Source organism: Chanos chanos, chromosome 5, assembly GCF_902362185.1.
Source record: "Chanos chanos chromosome 5, fChaCha1.1, whole genome shotgun sequence".
NCBI classification, from domain to species: Eukaryota; Metazoa; Chordata; class Actinopteri; order Gonorynchiformes; family Chanidae; genus Chanos; species Chanos chanos.
The window spans coordinates 32,642,334-32,660,814 of record NC_044499.1 but is presented as its reverse complement, the minus strand read 5'-3'; the positions used below and the strand labels follow the sequence as shown (position 1 = coordinate 32,660,814).

Sequence of the window (18,481 nt, the reverse complement as noted above, 5' to 3'; positions counted from 1 at the left end):
CTAAATTAAGATTAATTAATAGTATTCAGAAGTAAGGTCCAAGGGGCAGGAGCTGGAAAGCAATGCACAGTTTGTGTACTGGTTGATGTGAGTTGTTGTTGCTATGTGGTTGAATCTAAATGCTGTTTCTCTCCTTGTAGGAGATCATTCTAAAGAGAGCGGCCGACATCGCTGAAGCTCTTTACAGCGTACCTCGTAACCATAACCAGATCCCGTCTTTGGCCAATACTGCCTCCCACAGCGGGATGATGGGAGTCAACTCTTTCGGCAGTCAGCTGGCCGTCAACGTATCGGAAACCTCACAGGGTAATGACCAGGGTATGTCGCCATGAGTGAAGATAAGCTGCCGACCAAAGTCAGCGCTAATCTGACCTTGAATCCTCTCTGGTTGAATCATACACTTTGGCTCCTCGAGCGCTCTCTGTGGCCGGTCCCAGCTTTATCTTCCCTGGCTGTCTTTAATTGATCTCCCAGGAGGGTGCCTGACACTGTCTTTACCGCCCGTTTCCTGTTTGCGTGGCGGGGAGTGACCGCTTGTGGCGTCCACTTAGCGCCAAAAGTGATAATGGTTTTACTGCCTCTCATTATTGCCACCACTGAGTGGAGCTTTACGAAGCAACAGCGCATAGGGCTCAAATGAGCAAAACATGCAACCAAGACACATTTTAGAGATATCCCTACATGCACATGTTGTTTCAACAAAAACTTGAAGAATGCGGTTATTCCACAGTTACTTGCAGCATATTCTGAAGTAACTTTCCCACATGAAGAGAAGGAAAGGGATTCAAAAATTGTTGTCAAAACATCCCATATTAAGCTCTTAAACACAAGAACCTTGTGCTCAGTCGATGGCATCAGCCTGGATTGAAAGCTGTCAGGGGCGATTGTTGCTATGCACGCTGTTTGGCATTTAGCCTGTAGTTTGTAGTAACGTACTCCCATAGAGTGTGGGTTGAGAGTTTACAGAAACAGTAGAACAGTGAAGTAAGTTTTAGTAGTTACTGGGATCCAAAAAAAAGCACAGTCAGTCGTGAGAGACAGGAATACTACTACAGGCAGAATCGCCACTCATAGCTTTAAGGAATGAAAAAACATATCAATATTATCATTATCTGCCTATGCTTTAGGGTTTATTACAGTGGAGTAACTCTTGTTATCAACTCTCTCTCTCTCACACACACAGTTGGCTACAGCCGCAATACCAGCAGCGTGTCCCCGCGCGGGTATGTCCCCAGCAGCACCCCCCAACAGTCAAATTACAACACCGTCAGCAACAGCATGAATGGTTATGGCAACACCGGCATGCCCAACCTGGGCGTGCCCAGTTCACCAGGATTCCTTAACGGCTCATCAGCAAACTCCCCCTACGGCAGTAAGTATCAAGGTAATACCCCTCTCCCTTTCTCTCCAACCCCCCTGCCCTCCCTCGAGTGGCTCTGTTTCCTTCTTTCTTTTTTTATTTTTTTTTTTTTTTACCCTACTCTGTTGTTCTGTTATTGTTGTTGTTGTTTTTCTTTATGTTTGCTTATTTATTTGTTTGTCTGTTTGTTTGGTTGGTTTTGGGAATGTGTGCTACTGGATAAAAGGAGGGGTGACTCTGGAGGCTGAACACCCGAGACAAGCCATTAGTGGAATCACTGAGCAAAATCAAGAAGTTACACCATATCTTAAACAGGCCACCCAAATCAATGAAATAAAAAAAAAAAAAGCGAATTGGACATCCATCCAAAATTCTTCCCTGGTCAGAGTCTATTTCAAAACCTGTTATCCAGAGAGTGGCCAAGGCAGGACATCTCATACATCCATTTCAACTCCATTTTTGAACTCTCCCAATGATTTCATTTTTTTTTTCCTTTTTTGAATTCGTTTCTATCATTTCCAAAGAAAAGAAAAGAAAAAAAGGAAAAAGAATTTAAAAAAATGTCCAAATCACCAAAAATTCAACCATTTTTTTCATGATCATTTTTCCCTCTAATTTGTTCTCATCCATCAGTAATATGATTTTCAAAAAACAAAAGAAAAAAAACAAAACAAAAAAAAAGGAAACAAAAAAAAGAGGCAAATGGCTCTTTTTTTTTTTTTGACTGGTCTGTGCCGTGAAGTCCTCTCTGATTGGTGACTATTTTTTGCTTTATTGCAGTAGTGCCGTCGAGCCCTACCATGGCAGCCTCTTCGGTCAGCCTCTCTTCAAACTGTAGCAGTACACACGGCATTTTCTCATTCTCACCTGCCAATGTCATCTCTGCAGTGAAACAAAAGAGCGCCTTTGCCCCCGTTGTCAGGCCCCAAGCATCTCCACCTCCTTCTTGCACCAGTGCAAATGGCAATGGACTTCAAGGTGAGCCGCCCTCCCTCCTTTTATGATTGGCCCTGATGCCATGCTTATCTGTCCTCTTGTTTTTCATTCATTCGCCGCCCCCCCCACCCCCCGCCCCCGCCCCCCCCTTCGCTGGTAGTCGTGTACGGCTGAACACATCAATTATGGATTTGTAGATGGGTGGAAGAATGGATGGAGTTATGAGTGAAAATATGTTTAGATGGTTGGATGAATGGATGGATGGATGAATGGTTGAATGGATGAATGGATGGATGGATGGATGGATGGATGAATGGATGGATGGATGGATGGATGGGTGAGCCAGCAGACAGATCACATTATGCATGCAGTAATGTTTGCATGTGCATGTCTGAGTTCATTTATTCATTTATTTATCTTAACATTAATGATTAAGGGACTCTAAGAGCCTCCAGAGAATTCCCACCCTCTGTGACTTTCCCATGCTTGACAACATGCTTTTTCCCGCTATAACAAGAAACAAAAGCCCATATCAATAACATCGTGTTACGAACAGAGAGAACGAATCTCTAACACAAACAAATCAGTGCAAGTGTAATGGCCATCTACTAATGCATTATTCATACGGACCTTTGAATCCCTCTTTTACATTTGATGGGAATTGCACATTGTATGTATTAATATTCAAAAATGCCCCCTGCTCCTTCTTGTGACCCCATAAGCCTGCTCCTGTCCTTGGTGGATAGACTCTGTGCAAATCAGCCAGGAACTTGAGGATAAGATTGTAATGCACTCAGGATTGAAGACCAGACTGTGTGTTGCCCTGCTCAATCTCACAAGTCAAAGTTTTCCCTGATTTCAAAAAGATATTGGTTCTCATTTAAAAATTCATGCTTTGTGCTGTAGTTATGAGAACCGTTGCCACCGGAAGGCCAAAAGAATTAACATTTCATGCAGAGCGTCGCATCTCGGAAACCAAAAACGGCGATTTCGAAATCGTGCGTTTTGCACGATGGGTAGAAGGAAGACTTTGGGAAGTGGAAGTCTCGACAGGGAAGCGTCATTCAGCAAATTAAAGTCTTATTTTGGCCGTTAAGTGCACTTGTATTTGCTTTGCGTCAAGCCTGACTCGTTTGCTTTGAAAACATGTTTTAGCCATAGTGTGTGCATCCAAGATTAATAATGTTAGAGCTAATGAACTGGGAAATTAAAGTTCATGCTGCTACATGCATCCACTTATTAATATGTGGTTTGCAGAAATTAATGAGGAATGCCATGGCACCAGGCGCTTTGGTAAACTTAAAAGCACTCCAGGCATGACTCTACAAATAAGTTGAAAGCGGCAAAAAGATTTTCTTTTTCTTTTTTTTTTTAAATCCTGGCAGTTCACTAGACACCTAATTGTGAAAATGAGTGGAGTGACCAAGTACATCAGTCTTGGTTCTCCCAGTGCCGCTCCTAATAAGAGCCAAACGGGTGGCATAGGGATGGACTTTGATCTAACACTGGCCTTATGGCCTGTATTTAAAATGTCATGATGAGATTTAAAGGAAAAAAGAGAGGGAAAGAGAGACCATAGATAGAGAATGCAAATAGTTTTTTTTCTTCAGACTTCGCTTGGCAGCCTAACAGAGAGAGGAAGAAAAAAAAATAGGCAAGGATTTCAATTTGGGCAACCTGAGAAGTGTCTGGTCCTTGACTGGTGAGAGCGCCGCCGGTATCTGACGTTACCAGAAGTGACCATGTTTTTTCTCAGCTGTCAGCATGGGGTGCCCCTGGGGAGTCTGGCCCACTGTTTGCCATTAACAGAACGCTAAGAGAAATATCACACATGTGGGAGGTAGGATGCCTTCCCTTGGAAATGCCAGAAAGCTCCTCTTTAAAAAAAAAAAAAAAAAAAAAGTGAAGTCTTTCCACCATGTCGTGTTGGAAAAGCACATTTCACTCAACCAACAGCCCACCACCCCCCTCCGCCTTCGACCCCTCCCTCGCAGCTCCCCCAACCTGCCACCACCGACCACTCTCTCCAACGACCATCTTACAAACACACCTAATGCTTTTATCCACAACACTCGGCCACTTCCCTTAGTGCATTTTGTGAAATGCGGGTGACATACTTTGTACTGTATGCGTCCTTTGTCTTCAGCGTGGTGTCTTGAGACCTAGCCTGCTAAAATACCTATTTTTTTTCTCTCTCTCTCTCTCTCTCTCTCTCTCTCTCTCTCTCTCTCTCTCTCTCTCTCTCTCTCTGTATCTTTTTCTCTATTCCAGCTATGTCCGGACTGGTGGTCCCTCCCATGTAAATTGCACTTCAGAGATCTTTGTTAAGCACCAGTCTCCGTGAAACAGACTTCAGGGGACATGTTTAGTACGTTCTAGAAGATTCTCCTCGGATCTGTCTCATCAATCATGAAGTAAATCAACAACTAATTCTGTTATTCAGAGAGAAAAAAAGAGACTTTGTTTCAAAGATTTTATTCAAACAAATATAAATTGACATGCAAGCAACTTTGTCATAAACAATTTAATTTTATCAACTGGATTTCTTGTCATATTTTCACATTTCAGTCTTGAAGAAAAAAAAAAGAAAGAAAAAAAATGCCTATTTTGTATAAAAATTTCTGGTTTGATCTTGTCTAGTTCTTGCTATGTGTTGGGAGAAACTTGGAAGCGCCATTTGATGAAAACACTGATTAAAAAATGTCTCTGAATGTTTCTCTTTGAATGATGTGCCAACCTTGCACATCTCTATAATGTGAATTCATTTTTTCCTTATTATCTTTTTTTTTTTTCTTTTGATTTGTGGTGAGAAAAAAGGGGGCCAATACAGCAGAGCCATTAAACTGGAAATACTATAAAATATATGGTTTTTAAATCATAAACATAAAGTAAGTAAAGATAAAGAGGGGGAGAAACAGGCAGAGATTTTATCATGCTTACGTCATCTAAAAATGAACTTTGTAACTTATTGTAGTTAGAAATTGTAACTTTGATATTGCAAAAATTCTTCTCTTGCCTTCAACAAGCACACTAACAGAAATTAAAACTTACTGTCTGTTGGTTTAAAAAAAAGAAAAAAAAAGAAAGAAAGAAAATACTTCCACTGCTAGAGCTTCCTGTTAAGCAAGTGTGAACTGCAATGTTTTTCAACCTTTTGCTAGCACTGTATACTCTTGCATTCTTAGGCTACTGTGAAGTCTATGTTTCTTGTACTTCTAGCTCCTTATTCCCTAATGTGTTTTGTATGTGGTTATACAATTGTAGACTTTTGTGATTTTGCCAAAGTTGTAGCTAAATATTTATACACTTGTCTTGAATTTTTTCCAGATTCCACTTAAATATTTAGTACAGAGTTTTATTCCTTCAAAAAAAAACAAAACAGCAAGGAGTAAAATAGTCTTATACATTGCAACACTTTCACATGAACACTTGCGGTCACTAAGGGAATTTTTTGTAACATATCAATTATAAATATTGTATTTATCTTTGAAATTTTGTATATTGCTTTCCATCGTTTTGTTTGATCTCATGTGTATTGTTTGTCATGGCCAATATTGTAATGCAGCACAGAATGCTAAGCCAAGATTCATTGCTGACATTTTGCTGTTTTTCTATTGGTAGATTGCAATGTCCATACATTTTTGGCTGTAATTTTGATTTTTTTTTCTTTTTCTTCTTCTTCTTCTTCTTCTTCTTTTTTTTATTTCCTTTTTTGTTACTTCATCAGAAATTCCGTCCATATTTTTTTGTTTGTTTGTATGTTTTATTTTGAGGATCAGTCAAAATTCATTGTTTATTTTTATATTAATTTTTAAGTTATCTAAGCAAATACTTTTTGTTGAATAAAGCTGTTTGTTGTATAGTCAAATGAATTGTTTGTGACTCATGGCTGTAATAATATACGTAGAAAATATGCATGTCAATCAGCTGCTGGGGGGATGACTCAATTGTGGTTGTAAATTTTATTTTAATATTATTATTATTTTATTTTCTTTTTTTGTAGAATGTAAAAAGTCATTTTTACCTGCCACCCATGACTTCGCCACATAGCTAAAATGTGTTTACAGGGAACTAAAAAGGACAAAAAAACAAAAAACAAATCTGGAATGGAAACATACATCAGTCACTAATGTTTATTAAAATATGTCAGAAGAAAAGAACTCTTCAAAATGTCGTCACAGTGCGTCAGTGTTGAGTGATCTTTCTGCTGTTTTAATGACTGCTCCAAACCACAATACCAACCATTTCCTCCATTAACATGATCAATGGTGTAAAAAGCACAAACATTTTTTTTACTAAAATAAAAAATAATGATTGTGATCCCTCATCTTTTTGACTATTTTGTCATTTGCTCTTTCTCTCACATTATGTATTGCTGTACTTCTTTTAAGTAAGACTGAAAATATGAGGAGAGAAAAAAAATTGATTTTGTATTATAAAGTGAAAATTAAGTTGTTATATATTGTACATGACATTTTGTAACTATTTCACAATACCATAACATCACGGCTTAAATGCTTCCTCCCCCCCGTGCCCCCCCCCCCCCCCAAAATAAAAAATCTCAATTTTGTTGACGATCCCTCCATGTGCCAAATCAGCACACGAGACACAATTTGTTTTCTAGTCCACTTATTTTCCTCTTTTCTTTGCACTCAACACTTTGTAAAGCCCTTGTTGTAATGTTCAATAGATTACATTGTTTTCTTTGGCTTCTTTCTTTCTTTTTTTTTTCTTTTTTTCAAACCAAAAAGGGGATGTACCCTCTCTGCAATCTGCACGCTAGTTCTTTAGCAGGAGGTAGCAAGGGCAGCTGGAGAAAAGCATGTGTGATAAATGTGCGATGCATTTGCCTTGTGATAGCTCAACAAAGCTTGGCTAAGTGCGGAAGGCACACACCAAGTCACCTTGAAAAGTGAGAGAAACCCAAGGTTACATGAAGTGCATTTGTGAATTTCATCATTTCTGCATCCTGTTTTTTTTTTTTTCTTTTTTTTTGAGTGTGTGTGTGTGTGTGTGTGTGTGTGTGTGTGTGTGTGTGTGAGAGCCTAATTAGACCATGCACTTGTTCACTGCTTTGTTGCCCTCCGACTGAAGATTTCACTTTATTGTAGAATGTTTTTTTTTTTTGTAAGGGGAAAATACTACTTTCTTGTATATACCTTTTTTAAAATTTTTTTTTGTTTGTTTGTTTTTGTTTTATGTCCACATTTCTACATTTAACTGTAAAAAGATGTTCATTTTACACAATATTTAATTAAAGTATTTCCTGTCTGTGATCAACCTCTTTCAGGAATCTTAATTTGAACATTTTCGTCTTATTTTGCAATTAAAAATATATATACATATAAAGTTTCCATCCATGCACAGTCAGGCAGCACCATGAACAGATTATGTATTAAAATATGTATTCAAATAGTTTTACTGCATTATATAATACACACACACACACACACATATATATATATATATATATATATATATATGTATGTATGTATGTATGTACACACACACACACACAAAATTACAGAAGTGTGGCACTAAACAGTTGGGACATTACTGACACAATGTAATGTAGTTGGTTTCGCTGTGGGCTATAACCTACATGTAACAGGTCTCCACAAGGCATTGGACAGGACATTTGAAACATACGTGATTTGTAATGGTGAACCAGGCTTCCAATAGGACAGACCCAAACTCTCATCAGAAGAAACACCAAATGATACCTGTGATGTCAACATTTAGCATTTACTACAGTAAAGCAATGCTAATGTACTCCACCAAACCTTTCAGAGTGAGTCTTGATTTGTTCTTTTTTCTTTTCTTTCCTCTTTTTTTTTCTCTTTTGGACTGTGTATGAGCAGATAACAGATTTGATGGAAAGAGACATGATAAAGACTGGTCTCTCTGACTTAGCCCGGCCTTGATCTGGCATTGGTGAAACACTTAAGACTGGGTGCTTTTGGGTGAGCAGATGACATGAGCTTTTCATCTTCCACTGCTGTGAATTCCTGGAAGGAATTGGTGTCTCTGGGGAGGCCAACACTACTGGTCAATGCACTGATCCCTAAAGAACAAGTGCCATTTCACTCTCTGGACTGTCCATTCTAGTTACCTCTGCTTTTAACTGTTAGCATCTTGAAGGATATGTCTCCGTTTCTCATTTAACATTGACCCAAAGTGAAAAAGGAAATGGAGAAAAGTCTTTACTCTGAAAATGTTGTATCATTAACAGAAAAAGAGGAGCACATCTTCATCTACATACGACGGGAATCGCTGCTTGCAGACACTCAGGGGTTTTGTCACTCATATATGCATCATTAGGTTGCTAGTAGCTGTAGCTTTTAGCTGAATTACCGCGAAGACAAGGACAGTGCTATTGCTAACCTTGCTGAAGGTCATTAGTGAGGTGACTACTGTATTTGGCTTCACTCTTATTGTCTCATCAGGAGTCAGCGTTAGAAATGATTCAACTAGACGCCTCATTGAGCTCAATGTTTAAAATATAAGTTATGCAATTACCCCCCCCCCCCCCCCCCCCCCCAGTGTCAAACAGCGCCACTGCACACTTCAGTTTGTTGAATACATTCACCTCAGAATGATAACGCAGGGCCAGTAGAGTTTTACTTCATCGTGTCTTATTCTGCTTTTCTTTTTAAAGTTGACTATACACAGGCTGGGAACCATCCAGCAAATTATAACGTTTCAGACACTCAAATTTCAGATTTACTAGAGACATGAGGGAAAAAAAAAACAGAGAGCACTTGTGAGAGAAGCTTTGGTGAAAATGTATTACATGACATTTGGAGTCTTTTAATGCCTGTTAAAGTCTTTTTCACTTATTCTCTCAGTGACCCTCATGCTTTCTGGAATATTCATTTCTTGCCTTCTTAACGACTGCTCAGAAACATCAATATAAGTTCAATTATAGCATACCACACCACAACTGTTAAGGTTATTTTAAAAGTAATGCCCTTAAAGACTGCTTAAAAAGTCCAGCAGTAGCCTACATTGTTATTACAGCATGCTCTGTAATTCAATGATCATTTCCTTTAGGCTGCTTTCCCAGTTTCTAATTAAATGAAAAATAAATAGTCAATATATTCAAGGCCAAGGTTATCTCTTGTCTAAAAAAAACAGGTGATATCATTTTGAACTCTTCATAGTTCAAACCCTGAAAAAAAGAGAGAAAAAAAAGCGCTTTGAATGAAATCTATACTCATCAGCTTGGTCAATTGTACCAATAGGGTGTTGGGGAGAATAGGTACCCTCCTCTAAAACAACCACCGCTCTTATCAGCTTTTCTGGGAGGTCCTGGAAAGCAGGTCAGAAAATGTCAATTTCTCATCAAGACAACACTGTTTGCAAGCATTCTTTAACACCCTCCCTTCAAAAAAGAAAAAAAAAAAAAAGAAAAAGAAAAAGAAAGAAAAATGCAGACAATTAAAAGAATGCAGAAAGGCAAGCTAGCCTGATTTACAGAACATCATGTAATCAGCTGTCGCTATAGATCTTGCTGAGAAGCGTGATAATAGGGATTGTTGATAGGCAGCATATCAATATGCCAAAGAACAACATTTGAATGCAAGCCCTTGTGCTTACCCAGTTCATCTGGTTGATTTGTGGCCTGATAAACTGCGCCCAGGCCTGTGCTAGAGACTCAGCAGTGGCTATCTGTGTCTCTCACAATTAACTCCACCGCCAAACAGCACAATAGAATGGAGCTGCCTGTCTCTGCTTCTCTCTCTCTCCCTCAGTGCTCTCTCTGTCTCTCTCTCTCCCTCAGAGCTCTCTCTGTCTCTCTGTCTCTCTGTCTCTCTCTCTCTCTCTCTCTCTCTCTCTCTCTTTCTGTTCTAGCCTGGCCTGGAATGATTTCTTTTATCTGGGGTTGAAATTGCCTCAATGAAAATCTAAATTCTATCAGAGGAAATAAAAACAAGCCCAGATCAGATTAGGGATTGATTTTTGGTCACCTGCTGTTTGGGCTAACGTCCATCGGTGTGACTGTCTGCCACTCTGTTAAAACTAGGCAGCAGGGCTTTCTGATGTTGTGTTTGTGGGAACATTAAAAAGACAAATCCTTTTACTTGCTTTATGTTATACATAGCATCGGGGAACTGAAGATCAATGTGTACTTTGCAGTCAAAATACACATCACTTCAGGGACACCTGTTTTAAAGTAGGAGTGCTGGTTCATTTAATTTGAGAAAGTATGTATGATATCAAGAGTACATGAAAACATACAGTCTACTGTAAACAATGATGGACTTCAATATGGACACATAAGAATTTAATCAAATATCATATCTGAAACAGTTTTCTTCCATCCATAATTAGGAGAAGAGTTTAAAAAAGCTCCACTAAAGAATAAACCAGTCAAAAAACAAAAACAACAACAACAAAACAAACCTGCATCACCTCACTGTACAGTCCTGCTCCGTTTAGAGAGATCATCATTAAAAGCAAAGAAAAAAAAATGTCCATCTCTGATCCTCTCTCTCTCTCTCTCTCTCTCTCTCTCTCTCTCACTCTGTTTCATTGAGTGGCCTCCAAATGGTCCCCTTCAGCCAGCACTTCACTCAATCACACAGAGAGAGCTTCTTTATTATTGTGCCCTAATGGCTGTCCTCTACCATATTTTTTAATGTGAACATTAAATATTTATTAAAAAAAAAAAAAAAAAAAGTCAATAATCCCTCATAACCCTGGCGTTCAGGAGCCAGCCATTCACTCATCTGACGCGACCAATGCTCTCTCAAATCAGGTCAAAGGTCACGGGTGGGCGCAATCACAGACAACCGCGCCAGGCCAACAGCATCTGTTGTCATTATTATTAGGACAATTATTTTTGCAGTCCTGGCAGTTTTACCTCAAGTAAAGCAAGACAATATTGACTGAAAGTTTTTTCTTTTTTCCTTTTTTTCATCTTCCCCCTCTTCCTGTCTTGTAGGAGCGATGCTTCGAATGCTGCTTCAGGTATCATTATATATCATAGGCCTTCACCTTTCAATATCGGACAAACAAGCACTAAATCAACTCCATGCTAAGTCCCACAGGGCAGGATCCATTGGCTCGCCTGCCTTTTGTTGCATAGACAAGCGTCTATGGTCCACTGTAGAAAACATGTATTAATAAGATTTAAATCTCAAGTCATGGTCATGGATAAGAGCCAAAATTAGTAGTTTAAATATAAAAAGAGAAAAAGGAAAACAGCCAGACGATGTTGCTTGATGCAATTTAGCATATCTAAAAGCAGTTTAAATGAGCCTATATATGCTACATTTCAAATATTGACACTTTCCAGTAGGTGGCAAATGAATTCTGAAAACCATGTTAAAGATCTTAATGAACTGTTTCATGTCTGTTGGCAAATTACATGGAACGTTTTCTCACTGCACTTAATTATTTCAATAAGAGTGTGAACCTAAAAAAAATTAATAAATAAATAAAAATGCAGCGTTTGATATCGATATACACATTGTTGTTTTTCTTTTCAGTTATGCGGATGTAGGTTATCGACTACAGTCTCTTGGGGTTTTGCTGTTAGCTGGACACCCATTAAGAGTCATTCAGCCAATCATGTCATAAAAAACCTGTTATTGTTACAAGTCAGATGACAGCTATGGTCATTTAAGTAGTTACTGAGGCCCAGACATTGAAAGTGTCTGTAATATTCTAATATCTTTTGTTGGTCGGCACACACTGAACTAAAGTGACTCAGGGGAAAAATTTCTGTCCCCCACCCAAATGACTTCTAGTGTGGTGGGTACTACTGTGACACAGTAATAGCGTGCTCCCCACTCTCTCTCTCTCTCTCTCTCTCTCTCTGTCTCTCTGGCTTGCTCTCTCTCTCTGTCTCACTCTCTCTCTGGCTTGCTCTCTTTCAAAGACTGATATCGTTCACCGCACATTCCTGTTTCATGGCATAATCTTTGTTTTTGTAGTCTCTCTGTCTGTGCCCATGGAAATAGCTCCTACTCCTCTCTTCTGTCTTCCCCCTGCCCCCTTCCCCATCCTCAGTTGCCCCCCCCCCCTCCTTTTGTGAACAACTGTGCAGACGGACAAAACAGGCCCCTCTCTGAATCACAAAGACAGAGCACAAACACTAATGTTACACATGTAGTGTTAGATGAATTCATTATGAATACAAATCCAGATGGTCTTGTCTGTAAAACAACAGTTTCAAATGAACACAGCACTTTTCTGTGGGCATCGTTACAGCATTGCTGTTTTCCAGTAGAACTTCAAATCAAGTTGTAATAAAATACGCGACTGTACGAGATACTGAAATACAGACTATCCAACAAGAACTTCAACACAAAACGCCCAATACAGTGCGTGTGATTGAAAAATCTAGTCAAACACACCATAAAGACCTAGAGTTTAATACTGTTTCCTTTGCACTGAATGTATACATCATCATAGCTCACGATCACAGCCGTTCCCTATTAGATGTTACACTCTACTCTCTCCAAAAACAACCATAACGACAAACTATGTAGTTGAAGAATAAATTGCTCCTACTTCAACTCCGGTTTTTGGGTTTAATGACCCAATACCATTATACAGTACAAATGCTTTGAGCGAATTTTACCGCAGACATCAATGTCATGCATAGACAGAGACAGCTGTATCCTATTTATGCCCATAATCAGATATGCACGGCTTCTGTGTGTTGTGCTGTTTGAACCTTTGCAGGCCTGCGCTTGTTATCCAGGAGTAGAGTCAGGCCGTAAATGTGTCTGTCCTTCAAACATAGGCTTGATTGATCTCCCATGGCCTATTGTTGAGCTTTCCTCTGTGGATAATTGGTTGGATGATATGATTCATTAGGCAAATCAATTTCTCAATCGCTCTGAGAATCAGTTGGGCCTGTGATTTATTGCAATCGATTTCTTGACAAACACCACCTTTGACAGATAAAAAGAAATAACGCTCACCTTAATGCTAAAAAGCCGTCGAGACGGAAACGTTTCAGACCTCTAACGGCTAACTAAGTTAAATCGTCTCTTCCAGATGAATGCAAGGTGGTAGGCTCTTTGCGCGCTCTATACAAAGAATCGTCCCACTTCAGCAAAAGATTAGGGCTCTGCTACTTCACTTATGGTAAAACATAGCTAAACGTTGTGCCCGTTGTCGTAAACCATGTAATGCAACAAAACCAACAAAACACTTGTGTTAGTTAGCCAAGGGTCAGGCAGGTAGGCGTAATCGTGAAGCAGCATCACAAACATCCCTCCTGCTCTTTGCCCTCTGCTTTAGTTCATCTCCGGTGATTGTATGCGGGTAGATTCAGATGTACAGTAGGATATTTAGTGAAAGATCAAACCTTTTGAAATATTAGCTAATTAACTGTGTGTTGGTATCTGAGAGGGTTTTTAATTTTTTAATGAAATGCTCAGATTGTTAATTTATTCAGATAAATTTGTTTAATTTATTCAGTGAATTACTTAATAAACAATTTTTTTTCAAATGTGAAACAAAACTTTCCCTATCGATCTTCAGGGCTGGACATAAAGTTGTTTTGGCTCTGGAAGCTCAAGGAAGTAACATCTTGATATATGTGCTGGATTTCCAAACGTAAACAGTGAAAACACTGGCATGTTGTTGGCTGACTGAAATAACACAGCAGAAAATCACGTCATCCTTCCAACGACAATGAGTAAATTGTCTAAAATGGGGCCACTCCTCGAAAAGAGTGATTTTTTCCGCTAAGGTGTAAAAGGGACCTCACCTTTCATTTTGGGTCCCAGCATGCCACAAACCCAGCACAAACACACTGCTTGCTGAGCTCCGCTCACTGGAACTTCAATGAGTTGTGAGGGGGCCAGGTTTTATGCTCTCTCTCTCTGTCTCTCTTTCAGTTCTATGAATAAATATCACTCTCTCTCTCTCTCTCTCTCTCTCTGTCCCCCCCCCCCTCTCTCTCTCTCCACGCTCGTATGCAGGGTGGTGACTGCAGGAACATGTAGGACTCTCTGACTGAAGATTGTGCTGTCTGAATGCTGTAGTTAGGTGAAGATAATAGCCCATAGTGTAGATAACCGTTGAAACCTGAAGACCTTAGTAACTGAGTCAAAGCCTGTGATGGTAAGCTGAATACAAATGCTAAAGTGACAATGAATCACAATAGAGAGATTAACCTTTCAGATCCTTTTCTGCTATAGACACACCATGTAGTGGCTTACTAGACAAAAGAAAGAAAAAAAAAAAAGCCCCCCCAGCGAACTTGCTCTGAACCCATCAATCAAACCAATGTAATTCTTTCCTAATTTCTCTCAGTGTTAGCTGCACAGTCTGTCTGTGTTTCTCCTGGTCTCCTATTTAAACATTTCCCTGGCCAAAGCAGCCTTAATGGATTTAATGTTACTGTAATGTGTTGTGTTTCTGGTCATTGTTGTCTTCTACCTGAGAGTGAGGAAAGCTGTCTGTACATGTTTGGTTTGTCTGTGGGTGACTTTGTAGTGCGAGACAGATGGTACCTCTCTGTGCGCGCTCTCGTGTTGGTGCTCTAAGCGTGCATTTGTGCTGATTCTGGAGAAAAAAAAAATGACATCAAGGCTTGTCTAACTTTACCTGTACTGTGATGAATAATGTGAAAACATGTAATGGAACATTAAAGTCATGCTGGAACGATTTTGAAGCTCTATGCACAAACAAGTAAGCAGCTATCAAATAAGCAAAAACACACATGGTATTTATAAACACGAAGCATCATATATATGCTTTATTCCAATATACATAGTTCTTCCAGAATATTCTGAAATGTTACAGGTTTTAACTCAGGATAATTAATCGGTGATCTTCCACGGCTAAATTCTGAGGTTGGTTCTTTTTCTTTTGTTTTTTGGGTTGTTTTTTTTTTTTTTTTTGCCTTTTCCTTCTTCTTTGTTTCTTTTTTCTATTTTTGGACACAATTGCATTCTGTCATAGTAAGAGCTCAGCATTTACGCTCATACACATCCCAGGTCATATATCTTAAAATTAGCCTGGAATGATGTAAATGTTTTACTATGAGATCAACAGAAATTGCAGATAAAGCAAATTCGCAAAGTCCCTTCAAGGTCCCAAAAATATTAAAAATATCAAGGATAAAACTTCCACATCAACAGTGACAAAGTACTCTGTGTGGTAGGCAGACATTCAACCTCAGTCAGAAGAGAGAAAGAGAGAGAGAGAGAGAGAGAGAGAGAGAGAGAGAGAGAGAGAGGGAGAGAGAGAGAGAGAGAGAGAGAGAGAGAGAGAGAGGGAGAGAGAGAGAGAGAGAGCTCGGTAACATTTTAATACATCCACATCATACTTGTCATTGAATATGATTTGCACCTGAATGGAAATGGGAATGATTGACTTGCACAAAGCAAATACAGTAGTTATTTGAAGACAAACAGTGAGGAGCTGAATTTCAGGGTTAACTGCTTATTATGCTTAACTAATATATGGATTTCACATGCTGTCACAAGGCTAAATGAGCAGTGATTACCTCTGAAGGGGAAAGACGTGCTGCTGTTTCTTCCATTCTCCCGTTCTTTTCTCACAAACGCTTTTATGAGACTTTTCCTTCATCTGCCAATGACAGATTATACATATATATATATATATATATATATATATATATATATATATATACCTCCTTCCACCAAGAGCTTAGTAAATGCATCAATCAGAGCTGAATATTTTCATGAGAAATATCATGCTGCATTTTCCTGTCATTTGTTCCCATGTCAGAGAAACCATGAATTTCTTTTAATAAGAACATGCCTGCTATTTATAACTCTGGTTTATGGTAAAGGTGCTACATTTTAGTTACAAGGTGTAGTTTCGCTTTTATCTCATAAGCTGGTTGTCCCGTTTTTGTTATCAGCATCAAATACTCATCATTGCGTGTGTGTGTGTGTTTGTGTATGTGTGTGTGTGTGAATATGAATGTCGTCGAGTAGTGAGATGACCTTGTAAAGAGACTTTTGAGGTGATATTACAGTATGGCTCAGTAATAATGCACATCTGTCAATTATAATATTTCATATTCTTTTCCCCCTTTTTTTCTATTTCTCATGTTTTCTTCTGGGTAATCAGTCAATCTGACTTTATAAACATACTAGAGAAACAGTTCAAGGGACCAACAATTGCCCTGATTTATGAATAAATAGAGGAAGAGTTGAATACAGAATGAAAAAGGAAGGAGAGAGGAGAGTGGAAAAAAGAGGGAGCAGGTAGATAGGAGAGAGAGAGAGAGAGAGAGAGAGAGAGAGAGAGAGAGAGAGAGAGAGAGAGAGAGAGAGAGAGAGAAGCTTTTTTCTCCACAGGGAACGTGAAGTAGTGATAGGTAAGAGTAACCTTCCATATGAGGGTCAGTAGTCCAGGCTGAGTTAAAATCATGCTGATGGGAGAAAGAACTAACACAGCGTTGAGCACTGAGCACTGGCCTGAACACACACACACACACACACACACACACACACAGAAGACTATCTCGGACATGAAAAAGTCAGCTGTATCTCTATGCCCTTAGATCCCATCTGGACACAGCAAGAGAACCTCTTTGTCTTCACCATAACTACACTACTAAACTGCAACTACTATGTGTATACAGCCTCCATCTGTGTATGTACAAAGTATATAATTTCTAACAGGCTGCAATGTAATATCAACTATTACGTATAATTGACAGTGTCTAAACATGCAGCAATACGGGTAACATGGATAACTCTAACAATTATGCAAATACTTCACGTGAGTCAAACGTATGTAATTTAATTGCTTGGCACGTGATTATTTTTTGGGCTTGTAGCGTCTTAATGGTTATGGCGTTAGGTTTTAGATGGTAAGTTTATAGACCTGTGTGCTAAACTCTTCTGCATCCTTTACGAACCTTATAAAATCCTGCTGCATTTGTTTTGCAGATAGAAATAGTTTACAAAGATGAACAGCAATCGAACGTACAGCGGAATAGATTAGGTTGCAGGCGCTGCCAAGCCTATTCTTGCACACCCACCTAATATTTCCAATGTAATTGTGCCACTTGAGAAATTTACGTGCCTTGGAATATGGCATGAATCTTACGCTTATTGCGGTATCATTAGCGGCAACATTTAAGCAACATCTGTGTGCTATAGAACTAATTGAAGTAGCAGAAGCGGCAGCTGTAAATCCACGGGAAGATAGCAGTTTTCAACCGGCACTGCTGAGCTAGCTGCTAACTGTCAGTCTGTTTATACAATCTGCTATGAGGAGAGCTGGGTGTGCACTCATACGCACATGCGGGCACTCACACACTCACACTCACACACACACACACACACACACACACACACACACAGACACACACACAGACACACACGCACACACACACACACACACACACACACACACACACTCGTGCCACGTCCAACACATACAGAGAGGCCGGCTAATGATCCTATTAGCCACCTTGTTGCACCAATTTGGCTCTTGTTCAGCTCCTCTTCTGGGCTCTGTTTCTGTTTGGTTGTTGAGAGGCTTATGAAGATTTCAAAAAAAAAAAAAAATAGGAAGTATATTCTGGGAGATAGATTTTATATCTGAGCTCTCTTTGCCTCTTCATTTCTGTCTTTCTTTCTCTCTGTCTCCCTCTCTCTCTATCTCTGTCTTTCCTGTCAAAGGCTCTTCACTTCAGAAACTAGTTGAGCTGTCTTTGAGAGGTAATTCTCATATTGCTTCTCCTTCACTCACACACTCACTCACACACACACACACGCACACACACACACACACACACACACACACACACACACACACACACGTAAACCCAGCATTTAACAGTGTGTTGCCATGTCAGCCAGTTGTGCTGCACCATAAACTATTTTGGCCAGTAATCAAGTCATTACATCAACCTATTATGCCCGTTGCTTAGCTCTGGGTTTAAAGGAGCAACAGACAAAGCAATGCTTTGCCTCACTTAGTCAGACCAAGTTCATACCAGGTGTGCATAATAACTGTGACCATCTAACAACTGCAAATGTACTTCTGCTCTATAATATACTGTTGTATTGTATTCACATATAAGAGAAAATAAAGACCGGGTCATTACATGTTAGAGAAACATCAGCATTATAGAAATATTTTAAAACCTTATTCAGTTCAAATTAGCTGTAGTGGTGCCACTCTCAGCTCTAACTTTAACCCTTTGTTATTGTGTAAAGCTCACATTAA

The 18,481-nt window shown here is 39.3% G+C and overlaps 1 protein-coding gene across 8 annotated transcripts in view; it reads left to right on the top strand.

Annotated features, from left to right (window-relative positions):
• ebf3a (EBF transcription factor 3a) overlaps positions 1–4,599 on the top strand; it is a 96,155-nt gene extending 91,556 nt beyond the window's left edge. For 5 of the 8 annotated variants that reach the window (XM_030773715.1, XM_030773714.1, XM_030773713.1 and 2 more), the window contains 4 exons: positions 141–325; positions 1,194–1,372; positions 2,141–2,338; positions 4,568–4,599. In XM_030773715.1, the coding sequence (XP_030629575.1) occupies positions 141–325; positions 1,194–1,372; positions 2,141–2,338; positions 4,568–4,599 (594 nt within the window). Of the gene's footprint in view, positions 1–140; positions 326–1,183; positions 1,373–2,140; positions 2,339–4,567 lie in introns of all 8 variants that reach the window. The other 3 variants (XM_030773716.1, XM_030773712.1, XM_030773717.1) reach the window with 3 other exon arrangements.
• The last annotated feature ends 13,882 nt before the right edge of the window (positions 4,600–18,481 follow it).